This window comes from Zootoca vivipara, chromosome 4 (genome assembly GCF_965207765.1).
Source record: "Zootoca vivipara chromosome 4, rZooViv2.hap1.1, whole genome shotgun sequence".
Lineage (NCBI taxonomy): Eukaryota > Metazoa > Chordata > Lepidosauria > Squamata > Lacertidae > Zootoca > Zootoca vivipara.
The window spans coordinates 95,326,065-95,343,352 of NC_142587.1; the positions used below are offsets into that span (position 1 = coordinate 95,326,065).

Here is a 17,288-nt window from a genome sequence, read left to right on the forward strand (position 1 = left end):
AAGCATGGGTGTAATTGGTTCCGGAAGTCTGTTCATAAACTGAAGCGAACTTTCCCGTTGAAAGTAATGGAAAGTGAATTAATCCGTTCCAGGTGGGTCCACAGCGTTCGTAAACCGAAAATTCGTAAACCGAGGTGTTCATAAACCGAGCTTCCACTGTATCATGTAAAGCACTAAGTGGGCCTATTGGTCTATGGAATATGCACAGTCCATCTTAAATGGGGACACTTTATTTAAAGGTTGGCCCGTGTTAGGGCCTTTTTGTGGGATGTATCATCACCTATAAAAGGGCTAGTCATGCAGCCACCATCCTCTTTTTGCCTTTTTTGCTCTTTTGCTGTCTGCTGGCTCTTAGCCAGCAGCACATGGCTCATCCTTACAGAGGATGGAAGCCACAAGGTAGAAAGTCTAAGGCTTGGCTCAGACTTCTTTTCTCTACAAACATAAAGATAAAGCCTGCCTTCAGAATACTACTGTGGACTGTAAGCAAACTTTACTCTTACCCGGTACTTTCAATCAAGATTTTCGTGTTGTTATTATTATAAGAGGGAAATAAAAGGGGAATTCTTTAGAATGCTTTTTGAAATGGTGGGGGTGAGGATTGTTATTGATGAGTTTTCCACCCTGGGCTCCTTTTGGGAGGAAGGGTGGGATGATATAAACGGAACAAATAAATAAATAAATTATTATTATTATTATTATTATTATTATTATTATTAGTTATTTCCTGCAAATAAAGTTGGATTAAGAGGGGATGAGCCTGGGCAGAGACAGGGAGCAAGAGACAGGCATGGCCTCCTGCGATACTCACATAGATCAGGTGTTCCCGGTAGCGGATGAGCAGGTTGCGGAGGATGCCTGCCTCGTTCAGGTCTCCCAGACGGATCATGTCCTCCACCCCGTGGATAGAGGTGGGGTGCATAGGTTTGATGTGGGTGGCATTCTGGGGGGATATCCAGTGCTCCTGCAAAAGGGCAGGGGGAGAGCAGAGTGTGCCGGAGGTTAGAAAGAGACAAGAAAAAGCAGACAGCATGATCAGGTGTAACAGCATCTGCAGAGGATCAGTTAGATCACGCAAGCCGAGTCCAGGGAGGAATGCCCTGGTGATGCTTTACTGAGCAAAGTGAACAAAAACAGCGTATAATTCGAGGAGGAAGGGTTTTTTTACTAAACAAGCGGAGGAGAAGCTTCTTCGGAACTGCACAGCCAACTGGAGCACTTGCTACCTCAGTAATCTTCATGCCTGGTTGGTAAGCAACATTTCTAACACACACAGAGAGAGACAGCACTGGGTAGTTGACTGAGAACAGAATTAACCCCTAAGTTACAAACTGAATGATCCCTGCTGTTGCACTTCCAACAGGACAATTAAAGATGGCAGGGAAGCGATTTGCAAGTGGATTTAATAAAATAATATTTGCTGAACATCCGGTTCTGCCGAGTCGCGAATGGAGTCTGCTTAAGCACTCATGTTCCTCAATACGAAATGGAGATCTCTCGCGGCAGAGCAAGACCTAGGAGGAAGACACAGCCAGAATAAGACCGTCGATTTCCATTTCCATCTTACATACATTTCCTTCATCGTCTAGAACCTGGATCTGCCCAGAATCACACAGCTTGACCACTGCTCCGATGGGAACATCGAATTCCCGCCCGGTCTTCAGGTCCATCCATACATAATCTCCCTGGAAGGAAACACAAGGAGTAATTTAATTAATGAGGTTATTATTGAGGCTCCCAGTACGTTTCCAAGCACAATTCAAAGTGTTGGTACTGACCTTTAAAGCCCTAAACGGTCTCGGTCCTGTATACCTGAAGGAGCGTCTCCACCCCCATCGTTTACCCCGAACACTGAGATCCAGCTCCGAGGGCCTTCTGGCGGTTCCCTCATTGTGAGAAGTGAGGTTACAGGGAGCCAGGCAGAGGGCCTTCTCGGTAGTGGCACCCGCCCTGTGGAACGCCCTCCCAGCAGATGTCAAAGAGAAAAACAACTATTTTACTTGTAGAAGACAACTGTTTAGGGAAGTTTTTAATGTTTGGTGCTGTACTGTTTTTCATATTCGGTTGGAAGCTGCCCAGAGTAGCTGGGGAAACCCAGCCAGATGGGCGGGGTAGAAATAATTTATTATTATTATTATTATTATTATTATTATTATTATTATTATTATTATTGATGGAAAACAAGCAAAGGAGAGCAGGATTGAAGGTGAAGCGGTAATAACTTTAATAATAATAATAATAATAATAGGAGCTTAAGCTGACAGAATATGCTCAGCTTGCAGATTTAACATATAGAATAAGAGAACAAGAAGAACATATGTTTGGAGAAGATTGGAAAACGTTTGTTGAATATATGGGAAATAACTGTGTGCAGCTGAAAACGCTGGCAGCATTAAGATAAATTCAACAGTGCAAATAATTTTTGTAAAATATGCAGGGATTTATGATATGTAAAATGAGCCATGGAAAGAGAAGAAGGGAAGTAATTGATATTTTAAGGTTGTAAAAGTGAGTATTTTAAATTGTAAAAGAAAATATAATAATAATAATAATAATAATAATAATAATAATAATAATAATAATAGGTGAGTCTTTAGCATATGACAAAAGCTGTACAATGAAGGCACCAGGCATGGTCAGAAGAGAGATATCAAACACACATTTCTCCTGCTACCTTTGCGATACATGAACTCTCCACATACCTAGAATTTCAAGAAGGAGATGTACGAGTTTGACCTTTGTACACTAAACAAGAATTGCAAAGAGGCACTGTTTCCGGCTTACTGGAAAGCTAACAAAGCAATTGCTAGCAAATCCAAAAAAAAAAAAATTGCTGGATTTTTTCTTGTCTTTTTTCGAATTTATTGTGTCTCTGGTTTATAATCTGAAATAAAAATGCTCTTTCCATCCAGGTTGAGGCAGCGCTATTGAAGGGGCTCTGTGCTGGATGTTTGAGAGTTAAAGCTGAATTAAAATTGTAATTTACAGTTTTGAAATACATTTGTTCTATGGCTTCAGATTATGAGATTACTTTATATGACTCTGTAACAACAACAACAACAACAACAACAACAACAACAACAACAACAACAACAACAACAACAACAACAACGGCACTAGATTCGAAATGAACACACTAAATGTTACATCTCTATTGTCTTTTCAGGAACAAGCTGAAAAGTGGAAGCCTGCTTTTAACAATCCGAATCTGTATCTGCAGTGGATTTGAAATTGTGGCATAGTGCTGGTCTAAGACTTGGGGGTAAAGGTAAAGGGACCCCTGACCATTAGGTCCAGTCGTGACCGACTCTGGGGTTGCGCGCTCATCTCGCATTATTGGCCAAGGGAGCCGGCGTATAGCTTCCAGGTCATGTGGCCAGCATGACAAAGCCACTTCTGGCGAACCAGAGCAGCACACGGAAACGCCGTTTACCTTCCCGCTGTAACGGTTCCTATTTATCTACTTGCACTTGGATGTGCTTTCGAACTGCTAGGTTGGCAGGAGCTGGGACTGAGCAACGGGAGCTCACCCCATCACAGGGATTCGAACCGCCGACCTTCTGATCAGCAAGCCCTAGGCTCAGTGGTTTAGCCCACAGCGCCACCTGGGTCCCAAGACTTGGAGGAGCAGGGTTTAAATCCCCACTCAGTCATAAAGCTGATGGACTTAGGGTCTACCCTACCTCACAGGGATGTTGTGAGGATTGAATAGGAAAGGGGAAAACCAGGTATGATGCTTCCTTGAGCTTCTTGGAGGAAAGGTGGTTTAGGAATCTAATGAAGGAAAGAAATCAAATTTCTTGTTCAGTTTATATCCTGCTCATCCTCCGGAAGGTGCCCAGGGTGGCAACACACATAAAATATAAAGCAATTAGAGCATCTAAAAAACAATTCCAATGCAGATGCAGACCAGAAAAGATCACACATGAAATATGCCATCAAATGCCAACAGTGCCATCAAATGCCAACAGATCTCTATATGGGACAAACCCTATGCCAAAGGATAAATGGACATAAATCTGACACCAGGAATCACAAGACAGAGAAGCCAGTAGGAGAATAATAATAATAATAATAATAATTTATTATTTGTACCCCATCCATCTGGCTGGGTTTTCCCAGCCACTCTGGGCGGCTTCCAACAAAGATTAAAATATAATAATTCATCAGATATAAAAAAACTTCCCTAAACAGGGCTGCCTTCAGATATTTTCTAAATGTCAGGTGACATCTGATGGGAGGGCATTCCACAGGGAGGGCGCCACTACCAAGAAGGCCCTCTGCCTGGTTCCCTGTAACTTTGCTTCTCGCAGTGAGGGAACCGCCAGAAGGCCTTCAGTCTCCCAGGACATTAAATACAAGATCTCAAAGCAGCTGTCTTATTACAGAAGAATTTTAGGAATAGACTTGAAAGAAAAGTTGCTGAATTACAACTTATTACTAAACTGAAATGGGATGCGGGTGGCGCTGTGGTCTAAACTACAAGAGCCTAGGGCTTGCCGATCAGAAGGTCAGCGGTTCAAATCCCCGTGATGGGGTGAGCTCCTGTTGCTCGGTCCCTATTCCTGCCAACCTAGCAGTTCAAAAGCACATCAAAGTGCAAGTAGATAAACAGGTACCGCTTCAGCGGGAAGCTAAACGGCGTTTCCGTGCGCTGCTCTGGTTCGCCAGAAGCGGCTTAGTCATGCTGGCCACATGACCTGGAAGCTGTACGCTGGCTCCCTCGGCCAGTAAAGCGAGATGAGCGCCGCAACCCCAGAGTCGTCTGCGACTGGACCTAATGGTCAGGGGTTCCTTCACCTTACTAAACTGAAAACTATGGAGAGACCTGGTCTGAATAGAGATATTGGATTCTTGTCTCATTACACATGCTAAAGCTATTTTTGGTCATCTGTTTCAGTGTATCTGAAGAAGTGTGCATGCACACAAAAGCTTATACCCAGAACAAACTTAGTTGGTCTCTAAGGTGCTACTGGACAATAAAAAATATATTTTTGACATGAAACGTGTGTTTTACTTGTTTTTAATGTTGAGGTATTTACTGTCAAATCACCTCAAGATGTTTTCTAGGAAGCGACTCGTATAGGGCATTAAATACATTAATAAATTAATAATATATAGATATAGCTCTTCCTGCAAAAATTAATTGCAATCAGAGGGTGCTCCTGTCACTCAGGGGGAATCTTCTGTTGGTGCCATGCCAAAGGTCCTCCCTCAAATCTAAAACTTTTTTATCAGTTCTGAATTGGTTTCTTCCCCACTATCTGCAGTCTTTTCTGTGCCAATCCCTTCTTATCTGTCACCAGAGGTCAAAAGAGCAGCCCGGTCCTGTCCTTGTCCCATGACTCTCTACTCAGCAAGGAGCGTGTGGAACCAAAGGAGAGATCACGTCCTCACGTCCTCTCTAGAGGGTTTGAAAAGGAGAACCGGCTGGATGGGCAGAGAGAGTGAAGCTGATCTCGGAAAAGGGAAGGACACAGCAAATAAGGGCCTGGCGACTTCTGTTTCAGTGTATCTGAGGTATCTGAAGAAGTGTGCATGCACACAAAAGCTCATACCAATGACAAACTTAATTGGTCTCTAAGGTGCTACTGGAAGGAACTTTTTTTATTTTGTTTCGACTACGGCAGACCAACACGGCTACCTACCTGTAGCAAAAAGGATGGAGGGGGATTAAGGGAGGTCTAAGCCCCCCACACCTTCCAGGTCCACTCTAGGCCCCGCCCTCCGGTACCAAGAGCTCCGCCTCCCAGACCCCACCCAGATTGTTTATTTCTTTAGGTGGTTTAGACACTAATCCACAAAGAAAATCTCTAAAAGGTTTGCAACATCCCTTTAAAAACGCTTTTTTTAAAAAAAATGTGCGTCATATTTTAGCGCAGGACTGCCAAAAATTGTTGTTACTGTTTTTTATTGCTGTTATTAGAATTTATCACTCCACCATCACCCCAAGGTGTCAGTTAAAACACAATATTAAAAGCAGTGCTTAAAATTTCAGAAATAAGACAAAATCAAAGTCTCAAGTGCCAAAATCCAGGGTAAAGGGGTGTGTTATCGATGATGATGAGAAGAAGAAGAAGAAGAAGAAGAAGAAGAAGAAGAAGAAGAAGAAGAAGAAGAAGAAGAAGAAGAGGAGGAGTTTGGATTTGATATCCCGCTTTATCACTACCCGAAGGAGTCTCAAAGCGGCTGACATTCTCCTTTCCCTTCCTCCCCCACAACCAACACTCTGTGAGGTGAGTGAGGCTGAGGGACTTCAGAGAAGTGTGACTAGCCCATAGCTGCCAAGTTTTCCCTTTTCTCGCGAGGAAGCCTATTCAGCATAAGGGAAAATCCCTTTAAAAAAGGGATAACTTGGCAGCTATGGACTAGCCCAAGGTCACCCAGCAGCTGCATGTGGAGTAACAGAGATGCGAACCCGGTTCCCCAGATTACGAGTCCACTACTCTTAACCACTACACCACACTGGCTCTCCAGAGAGAATATATCCTCTTGAAAATTAGCATAAACTGGAAGAACTAACACGGGACAGGGCATAAGAGATCTAAAACGCAAGCAGCCTCACCTACCAAATATACAAGCATGCATTGTTATAAATAGAAATAAACACCAGCAACTGTCACTTCTGCTTCCGCTCTCTCCCCAACATGTTCCAAGAACTGGTGGTGCTAGGTGAGAGGAGAAGGAATAAAGGATATGAAACTGAAACCATAGCTGCATGTTAGCCATGCATGGGCCTATGGTTTGTGGATAAGGGGGAGCAAGGCCAAGGAACTAGCTCTGCCCTTGATGGAATTGTATGCGCCATGGGCCCTGAGCCCTGACGCATACGTCTTGAGCATGGATGTCCGCAAAGGAGCACCTGTGGTGGAGTACAGTCATACCTCAGGATACGTCCACTTTATGTTGCGTCTTTTCAGGTTACGAACACGCTGAACACGGAAGTCCCGGAACGGGTTACTTCCGGGTTCGGTGCGTCCGTGACCTGCGCACATGCGCAGAAGCGCCAAATCATGCTTTGCGCAGAAGCGTCGCATTGCATCACGCACGTGCGCAGATGCGGCACTTCATGTTGTGGCCCTTTCATGTTGTGAACGGGCTGCCGGAACGGATCCCATTCGCAGCATGAGGTACCACTGTAGTTGAATTGACAGTGGTACTGCATGAAGTTTGGAGCTCCACCCATGGCCAGCCCCACTCCTTCCTCCCATAGTCACTTGCTGGGCCTGCATCCGAATAATGCACAGACTGGGTTGCATTCAAGAGGAGGTGGGATTGAGGTGTGGGCTCCTACCCAAGCAACCTAAGAAAAAGGTAATTGACAGGATCGAGACAGAAGAACATCACACCAAGAAAGTGGAGTCTGCTCTTTGTTAGCAAAAACAGGACCTGCAATGCCTTCTTACATCCCTAGATGCGGGTCCCCCATGGCTTGCCCTCTGTGAGGATGAGCTCGCAATCAATCACACAGAGTAAGTGAAGCTGGCTCTTTATTAGAAACTACAGGATCTGCTCAGGAGCGTCAGGCCTCATGAGCACAGGCAACTCATCTCCATAAGATCTTGCCCCCTCAGTTGCTGAGACTGAAGGTGCCTGCCACCCCACAGCTGCCGATGTCGCCTCCTCTCAAGGGTCCCCCCCCAAGCAATCTGAGACTGCGCCTGAGTGAAACTAACCTCTCCTCCGCCCTTTTCATGCCTCTCCTGGTTCTGGGAGACCAGGGAGGCGCAGAGCTTGACTCTTCACCAGCCTGATTCTTCACTGCCTCTTGGCCCCCCTCCTCTCCTGTTTCTGGACTCTCCTGTTTCTCTCTGTGAAAGATTCTCCTGGCTCACGAAACCCTGTTACCTCTTCATCTTCCGACACCTCCTCCCCCCAGTCTTCTCCCTCTTCTCCCTCTGACCACTCATAGTTGTCCCACCATCAATCCCCAGGCTCTGAGCCTTCTTGGATTCAAACTACAAGAAAGAAGATTCCACCTAAACATTAGGAAGAACTTCCTGACAGTAAGAGCTGTTCGGCAGTGGAATTTGCTACCAAGGAGTGTGGTGGAGTCTCCTTCTTTGGAGGTCTTTAAGCAGAGGCTTGACAGCCATATGTCAAGAATGCTTTGATGGTGTTTCCTGCTTGGCAGGGGGTTGGACTGGATGGCCCTTGTGGTCTCTTCCAACTCTATGATTCTATGATTCTTCCCTTGGGGGTTCCCCAGCTGGTGCCTCCCACCATTCCTCTGCGTCCAACCAGCCCATGACAGTAATATGGACATGTTACCAAAGTAAATCACTGTATTGCCAAAGCCCAGAGGGATATGAAAATCACCGGAATGCCTTTTATGGAAATGTAGGAGCTAGTAAGACTATTTGCCTCTATAGCCCAGTGTGGGATGCGGGTGGTGCTGTGGTCTAAACCACTGAGCCTCTTGGGCTTGCCGATCAGAAGGTTGGTGGTTCAAATCCCCACAACGGGGTGAGCTCCCATTGGCTATCCCAAGAGTTGGCAACCTTTGGGGAATACCAGTACCCCTTTTAACCATGTTGTGATGACGCTCACAGCGCTTTTCATCAATTTGTGAATACTAGCACTTTGGTTTTTAATCCTAAAAAGCACTAACAATAACAGCAACATTTACATAAAACCATAGCGAAACGGCAACCTTCCAAAACAATTAGCCGACACAAGGAGAAGTCAACCATCAAGCACTTGCTTAAAAAGAGCTATCGTGGAAGGCCTTTGAAATCCTGAGAGGGCCCAAGCAGACCTCTAAAGGGAAGGTGTTTCAGAACTAGGTGCCACTGCCACAGCCGAAGAATGAATGAAGCATACAATGGAAAGCTCCCCCCCCCCGCTCTGCCCCCTCGCCACTGGCCTGTGCCAGCCCACCCACCAAGGTCCCCCCCAACAGGAAGAAGTTTTTGCCAGCCCTGCCCCAAACTGCTGTGCTCCCTCCTCCCCAAACAACTGCCCTGGGATTTAGGACTCTAAAATCTGCCAGGCGCATCTTTCCAAGGTGGTCAGGAAATCAGGACACAACAAAGGTCCACTTTGGGGAGCCTTCTACGGAGACCCGGAAGCTGCAGTTAGTGCAGAATGCTGCAGCACGATTGCTGACACGGGTGAGCAGTATACCCACCAGTGCTCAGAGATCTGCACTGGTCGTCGATTTGCTACCTGGTGAAGTCCAAGGCTATTAGTATTTAACAACCTGGGACCCGTTTGCCTATGAGATCACCTTTCCCCTATATGCGCCCACTCAGTAGCTGTGATTGGCAGAACTGGCAGTATTACATGTGCCACGTAACACCCATTCCACATTTATAAGCAATCAGTCTTGTACCGTGGGCAACACACCTTTGGAACTCCCTGCCTATTGACCCCAAGCAGGCGCCATAAATGTACGCTTTTCAATGCCTGCTAAAATCATTTTTGCTCTGGTAAGCCAGACGCTTGGAAAGCTGGCGTGAGTTTTAATTTAAGCCCATTGTTACTTTAGCTTTTCTTAAGTCTTAAACTATGGTTAGCGATAATTTCATTGCTTGGTGAACCGCTTCTGAGGTCTTTTGACAATCGAGCGGCGTATAAGTTTTATGAAATAGATAAGCAAGATTGCAGCCTGCAAGAGCCGGTGTGAGTCTCTCTTACCGATAGGAGCGTAGTGGCTTTCAGAACTTGGTTGACATTACGGATGAGGGCCCACTTTTTCTGGTCCCTCTCGTGGACAGCCGGGTTGCTGTAGCCTGGGAACATGGTGGATTCAGCCTTGCTGGCATTCCACGGAGGTTGCTCTTAATTCTCTCTCTTTCTCTCTCTTTCCTTTCTTTGAGCCTTAGACGAATTCCTTCATCTGGAGAAGCAGCAACATAGTTCTCTGGGATAGCAACTCCTATTCCCCCCCCCCCCCGTCTGTGAGGTTCCGGCTTACTCTTTTCAAGTCACAAGCCGGCTCCTTGCTGGGACATACTCCTCAGATGAGATCCTGAACACATTCTTTGTTGTTTGAATGGCATTTCTCCAAATCCACTGCGGTTTCAGCACTGTCTTCGCCTCCGAGGGAAATCCGCACTGGATCCCAGGCTCCAGCTCTGGAAGAGGCTAGAAATTCATATCTGAGGGAGGTGGGTGTAAAAAAAAAGGAAAAGGGGCTCTTCTCTTCCGGAGCTCCCAGCTCCCCTTATTCCAAGAAGAGGCTCCACGGACCTTCGTGCCTTTCAACAGCTCTCTCGGGTACTTATTAATCCACAGATGTAAGTCGGTTCCCCCGTGTAACACATGGCTTTTAATTAACCTAATACCTCCGAGCGCCAAGTTAACCAAAGCGCAAATGGGAACTCAAAACCAAAGGCCATCTGCGGACGCCTTAAACCCCGTCGCCGGGCTGCGGAGCCATGGCAACGGAATTTTAAATAATTGAGCGTGAGGCATCCTGAACAGTTAATACCTACTAAGTGGATGGAGTTGCAGGATAGACCCTAGGAGGGAGACGGCACGTGATGGTGACTTCATAAAATGCCTGATGATTGGCAGAGCAATATTATGCATGTTCACTCAGAAATAAGTCCCGGAGGTATCTGCTTCCGGATAAGCATGGATAACAGGTGTAGGGGAGAATGACGCCCTAAAAAGCCAATGTGGCCCTCCAGGCTTCTCTATGTGGCCCTTTGAACTCTCCTCTGGCTACGCCACCTCCCCCCTAAAAACATTCCTCAACATTCCTGCTTTAGACCTCGAGTGTTGCTGCCTGGCTAGAAAGTGTATCATATATTATTATTATTATTACAGTGGTACCTTGGTTCTCAATCCGTTCCAGAAGTCCGTTCCAAAATCAAAGCGTTCCAAAACCAAGGCGCGCTTTCCCATAGAAAGTAATGCAAAATGGATTAATCTGTTCCAGACTTTTAAAAACAACCCCTAAAACAGCAATTTAACATGGATTTTACTATCTAACGAGATCATTGATCCATAAAATAAAAGCAATAATCAATGTACAGTGCTACCTCCGGTTATGAACGGGATCCATTCTGGAGGCCCGGCCGTATCCTGAAAATTTTGTAACTGAAGGACCACCTCTGCGCATGTGCAAAGCGCACGAGTTGCAAACCCACTTCCGGGCTTGCCGCGTTCGCAACCCGAAAATTACGTTACCCGAAGGTAACGTAACCCGAGGGTCCACTGTACTGTACTGCACTATAAAATAAATAAAACAGTACTGTAGATGATAAAAATTATTTCTTTTTCTTACCTGCACTGATGATAGTCATTGTTTGGATGGGGGGGGGGCTTTTATCCATTTCTGCAGTCACACAATCAATCCATCAGTAGCTGAACTGGGTTCCACACAGCCACAAAAAACAAATCAACCGAAAAAAGCCCCAAAAATAAAAATGCAAAATAAATAGAAAAAACAAAAGCGCTAAACTTAATCCGTTCCAGAAGTCCATTTGACTTCTGAAATGTTCGAAAACCAAGGCGCAGCTTCTGATTGATTTCAGGTGTCCCGGAAACAGTAGCTGAAAGCCGCATCAGACGTTTGGCTTCCAAAAATTGTTCAAAAACCGGAACACTTACTCCCGGGTTTTTGGCGTTTGAGAACCAAGGCGTTTGAATACCAAGGCGTTTGAGAACCAAGGTACCACTGTATTATTATTATTATTATTATTATTATTATTATTATTATTATGGCCCTCTGCCTGGTTCCCTGTAACTTCACTTCTCGCAGTGAGGAAACTGCCAGAAGACCCTCGGAGCTGGACCTCAATGTGGGGCTGGGCGATGGGGGTGGAGACGCTCCTTTGGGTATATGGGGCCGAGGTTGTTTCGGATTTTAAAGGTCAGCACCAACACTTTGAAGTGTGCTCAGAAATGTACTCAGACCCAGTGAAGATCCTTTAGGACTGGTGTTATATGGTCCTGGCGGCTGCTCTTAGTCACCAGTCTAGCTGCCGCATTTTGAATTAGTTGTGCTTTCCGAGTCCCCATCAAAGGTAGCCCCACGTAGAGCGCATTGCAGTAGTGCAAGTGGGAGACAACCAGGGCATGTTCTACTCTGGTGAGACAGTCTGCAGGCAGACACACAAACACACCCAGAGAATCATAGAATTGTAGATTTGCAAGGGACCCTGACAACCATCTAGTCCAGATGTATCAAGCTGTCCTATATGGGGATTGAACCTGCAACCTTTGTGTTCTCAACACCATGCTCTAACCAACTGAGCTATGCACACACATATATGTTCCCTCCTCCTCCTCCTCCACCTCCACCTCTTTCTTCTGTATTCAATTTATATACTGGCCTTCATCAAGAGATCTCAGGGCGGTGTAGATGACATTAAAAACATATTTTAGAGAGTGTAATACTGTACTATAATGAAAGCAAAAAACAAAGTGATAGAAACTTGGGGCCGGTTTACCTGCAAGATGGTCTTCCCCCATATATGCCAACTCGACTGCTTTGATTTGCAGAACTGGCGCTGTTAAAGATGCCACATAACCCTCATCCCACAGATGTAAGAAATCTATCTTATAGTGTTGGAGCACCCACACTTTGGAAATCTCCCTGTCGTACCTTGGAAGCCAAATGCCTCGCCAGTCAAACGTTTCGGCTCCCAAACGGCCCAAACACGGAAGTGATTGTTCCGGTTTGTGAAGGTTCTTTGGAACCCGAATGTCCGACGCGGCTTCCGATTGGCTGCAGGAGCTTCCTGCAGCCAATTGGAAGCTGGGCCTTGGTTTCCAAATGTTTTGGAAGTTGAACAGACTTCCGGAACAGATTCCCTTTGACTTCTGAGGTACCATTGTACTCTTTTCGGTGCCTGCTAAAAGCTTTTTCATTTAGACAAGCCTATCTAGAAATGTTTTTGAATTATGGTGCTGGAGGAGACTCTTGAGAGTCCCATGGACGGCAAGATGATCAAACCTCTCCATTCTGAAGGAAATCAGCCCTGAGTGCTCACTGGAAGGACAGATCCTGAAGCTGAGGCTCCAATACTTTGGCCACCTCATGAGAAGAGAAGACTCCCTGGAAAAGACCCTGATGTTGGGAAAGATTGAGGGCACTAGGAGAAGGGGACGGCAGAGGATGAGATGGTTGGACAGTGTTCTCGAACAGGGCCGGCCCTACGTGCAGGCTGGGTGGCGCAGAGCAGCACGGCGCCGGCCCGCCAGGAGGGCGCCGCGAGCTGCGCCCGCCCGCTGGCCGGCCGGTCCGCCAGTCCACCGCGCAGCTGCGTCCACCTGCCCACCGCGCTGGGAAACGGGGAGGGAGTGCACTGGAGAGATCCGGCTCACCACGGCGCCAGGGGCGCTTAAGACGGTCCTGTTCTCGAAGCTACGAACATGAGTTTGACCAAACTGCGGGAGGCAGTGGAAGACAGGAGTGCCTGGTGTGCTCTGGTCCATGGGGTCACGAAGAGTCGGACACGACTAAACGACTAAAGAACAACAACAATCTAGAAATGTGGTATATTGACACATGTCTTAATCTGTTCTTTGTTTATTACTGTCATGTGTATGTATATTGGGTAAAACTCCAAACAAAAATGAATGTATTAGCGGAAATGTGGAGAACGGAACTTAAGAGAAGGGAAATGAGAAACTGAAACTGAAATTGAGATGGGTGGAATGTCAAAGGTTGCAGAAGTAGCATATTTTGTGTGAAGGGTAGACTCCTGTGAGACTTGGAAGTTTTGCCTTTCTGTATCAGGAGCGATTAGATGATGCAGAGATACGGCTGCCCCCAGAGAAAACTTGACTGGAAGGAGGCTTGGGTAGAGTTGTCCATTGAACAGAGATGCATCTGGCAGCCTCCCCTATGTGTGGATCCTTCGGGCTCACAAGAAAGTTTATTTCTAACAGTACCGTGGTACATCTCTCATCACGGCTCGCAGCTTGGGAATTACTGCTCTTGTGTCTCAGGGCAACACCAGCTTCAGATGTTCAGGCATTGCAAGCGGATACTTTCCCTATTGAAAGGAGAGCCGCAAACTCAGCCTTTAAATAATACAGCAACCTCCTTTCACACCACTTTGGTCCCTATGAAACTTGCTCAAGGATGGACAATACAGAAATCCTCTGCCCCAGAGTAAAATAGGTAAAGGTAAAGGTAAAGGGAGCTGGCGTTTGTCCGCAGATTGTGGCCAGCATGACAAAGCTGCTTCTGGCGAACCAGAGCAGCGCACGGAAACACCGTTTACCTTCCCGCCGGAGCGGTCCCTATTTATCTACTTGCACTTTGATTCTAGGTACTTCTGTCTTGTCAGGATTCAACCCCAATCTAGCCCTCCCCTTAGCAGACCAACAGATCAGGATGCTTGCCTCACTGTTTATTTTCTTACCGTGCATCTGGTAGTTCCCTCCCTGTGAGAAGTTAGGTTACAGGGAACCAGGCAGAGGGCCTTCTCGGTAGTGGCACCCACCCTGTGGAACGCCCTCCCACCAGATGTCAAAGAGAAAAACAACTACCAGACTTTTAGAAGACAGCCGAAGGCAGCCCTGTTTAGGGAAGCTTTTAATGTTTAATAGATTATTGTATTTTAATATTCTGTTGGAAGCTGCCCAGAGTGGCTGGGGAGACCCAGCCAGATGGGCGGGGTATAAATAAAATTATTATTATTATTATTATTATTATTATTATTATTATTAGTGTTTATTTATTTAAGTGAGCAAATTACGACTCTGCAGGCCGTCAAAGTCAATTAGCAACATAAAATCAAAAGCTATAGATATCAAAATAAGAAACGGCACGCTTTCAAAAGCATGGCCTCCATAAACGATTCATTCTTGCCCACCAGGGGGTCCCATTCGGCCCATGAAGCCATTCCCCCTCCCCCCAGAACATACTGACCCAGGTGTTTCTGGTGATGGCAGCCGATGGGCAGGAGAACAGGGTTTAATCCTGCATTAGCTACCGTACCCTGCTCCCAGCAGGGAACAGGGTCATGCAGCCTGGGCAGCAGGATTTAATCTCTGCTTATCAGCTGACAAAGCAGACAGTCAAGCCTTCTCAAAAGTGCAGGAGAAGCAGAACCTTTGAAAAACACTTTAAGACAGTCGCTGGTCCTATGTCGGCTAAAATGGGACCCTCGGTGTGGACGGGGTGCTGCCTTAAACCCCTTTTCAAAGGAGATGTTTGAAGCATTCACCCCACATAGTTAAAAAAAAAGGTGGCAGTTAAAGGTTAGGGTAAAGGGACTCCTGACCGTTAGGTCCAGTCATGGACAACTCTGGGTTTGCAGCGCTCATCTCGCTCTGTAGGCCAAGGGAGCCGGCGTTTGTCCGCAGACAGTTTTTCCGGGTCATGTGGCCAGCATGACAAAGCCCCTTCTGGCGAACCAGAGCAGCGCACGGAAACGCCGTTTACCTTCCCGCCGGAGCGGTACCTATTTATCTACTTGCACTTTGAGGTCCTTTCGAACTGCTAGGTTGGCAGGAGCTGGGACCGAGCAACAGGAGCCCACCCCGTCGCAGGGATTCGAACCGCCAACCTTCTGATTGGCAAGCCCTAGGCTCTGTGGTTGAGACCACAGCACCACCCGTGTCCCACTAAAGGAGGCAGGAGGATGCCTCAAAATATGCTTTAAATGTTGTTGTTGTTGTTGTTGTTGTTGTTGTTGTTGTTGTTGTTGTCATGGGTAAAAATAGAATACGGAAATTCCTTCAGTAGCACCTTAAAGACCAACTAAGTTTTTATTTTGGTATGAGCTTTCGTGTGCATGCACACTTCTTCAGATACCTGAAGAATCTGAAGAAGTGTGCATGCACACGAAAGCTCATACCAAAATAAAAACTTAGTTGGTCTTTAAGGTGCTACTGAAGGAATTTTTTTATTTTGCTTCGACTCAGACCAACACGGCTACCTACCTGTAAATAGAATACGGAGCCTCTGATTTCATGCAACAGAATCATTCAGAAAAAACACTCAGATAGGTACTGTTATAGGTAATATCTGAGTTGGGGGAAAAGAGTCACAAAAATCGAAAGGAAAGGGAGGGGAAGTCAGTGACATTTCATTCTTTTGCATTGCAACAGTAAAAAAAAAAGCTTCTGAGAAGGGATTTAAGGCAGCCCCTACTGTCCTGATTCAGCTGGAATGGGATCATCGAGCTGCCTTTAAGCACTTCTCAAAAGCGCTGTTTGCTCTCTTCCTCCCGCTGCCACTCACAAAATAAGGATAAGAGGTCTGATCTTAAAGTAATAGACTGGGGTACTTTAAGGGAATAATAATAATAATAATAATAATAATAATAATAATAATAATAATAATAATTTATACCCCACCCATCTGGCCGGGTTCCCCCAGCCACTCTGGGCGGCTTACAACAGAAACATTAAAATACACTAATTTCTTAAACATTAAAAGCCTGCCTAAACAGGGCTGCCTTCAGATGTCTTCTAAAAATCTGGTAGCTGTTTTCCTTTTTGACATCTGATGGGAGGGCGTTCCACAGGGCAGGCGCCACCACCGAGAAGGCCCTCTGCCTGGTTCCCTGCAACTTGGCTTCTCGCAATGAGGGAACTGCAAGAAGGCCCTCGGAGCTGGACCTCTGTGTCCGGGCAGAACGATGGGGGTGGAGACGCTCCTTCAGGTATACTGGACCGAGGCCGTTTAGGGCTTTAAAGGTCAGCACCAACACTTTGAACTGTGCTCGGAAACGTACTGGGAGCCAATGTAGATCTATCAAGACCGGTGTTATGTGGTCTCGGCGGCCGCTCCCAGTCACCACTCTAGCTGCCGCATTCTGGGTTAGTTGTAGTTTCCGGGTCACCTTCAAAGGTAGCCCCACGTAGAACGCATTGCAGTAGTCCAAGTGGGAGATAACCAGAGCATGCACCACTCTGGCGAGACAATCTGCAGGCAGGTAGGGTGTCAGCCTGCATACCAGGTGGAGCTGATAGTCAGCTGCCCTGGACACAGAGTTGACCTGTGCCTCCATGGACAGCTGTGAGTCCAGAATGACTCCCAGGCTGTGCACCTGTGGGAGGAAGCTTTTCAAAGGCATTTGCAATCCCCCCCTTTTAAGTCCCCCAACACGCTTCAGGCTGTTGACAAGCTGGGACGTGGGCAGAGGAGCACAACTAAAAAGGTCTAGAAGCTGAGCCTTATGAGGAACAGTCGAAGGAGCTGGGTATGTTTAGGCTGGAAAAGAGGAGACTGAGAGGAAGTATCTGAAGAAGTGTGCACGCACACGAAAGCTCATACCAATAACAAACTTAGTTGGTCTCTAAGGTGCTACTGGAAGGATTTTTTTTATTTTGAGAGGAAATATGGTAGCCGTCTTCAAATATCTGAAGGGATG

The 17,288-nt window shown here is 46.4% G+C and overlaps 1 protein-coding gene across 2 annotated transcripts in view; it reads right to left on the bottom strand.

Annotated features, from left to right (window-relative positions):
* Positions 1-17,288, bottom strand: part of MYO7A (myosin VIIA) — a 158,204-nt gene that overhangs the window by 109,501 nt on the left and 31,415 nt on the right. For both annotated transcript variants that reach the window (XM_060273921.2, XM_088668456.1), the window contains exons 3-4: positions 1,572-1,685; positions 812-964 (exon numbers count right to left, since the gene is read on the bottom strand). In XM_060273921.2, coding sequence (XP_060129904.1) covers positions 812-964; positions 1,572-1,685 — 267 coding nt within the window. The remainder of the gene's footprint in view (positions 1-811; positions 965-1,571; positions 1,686-17,288) is intronic.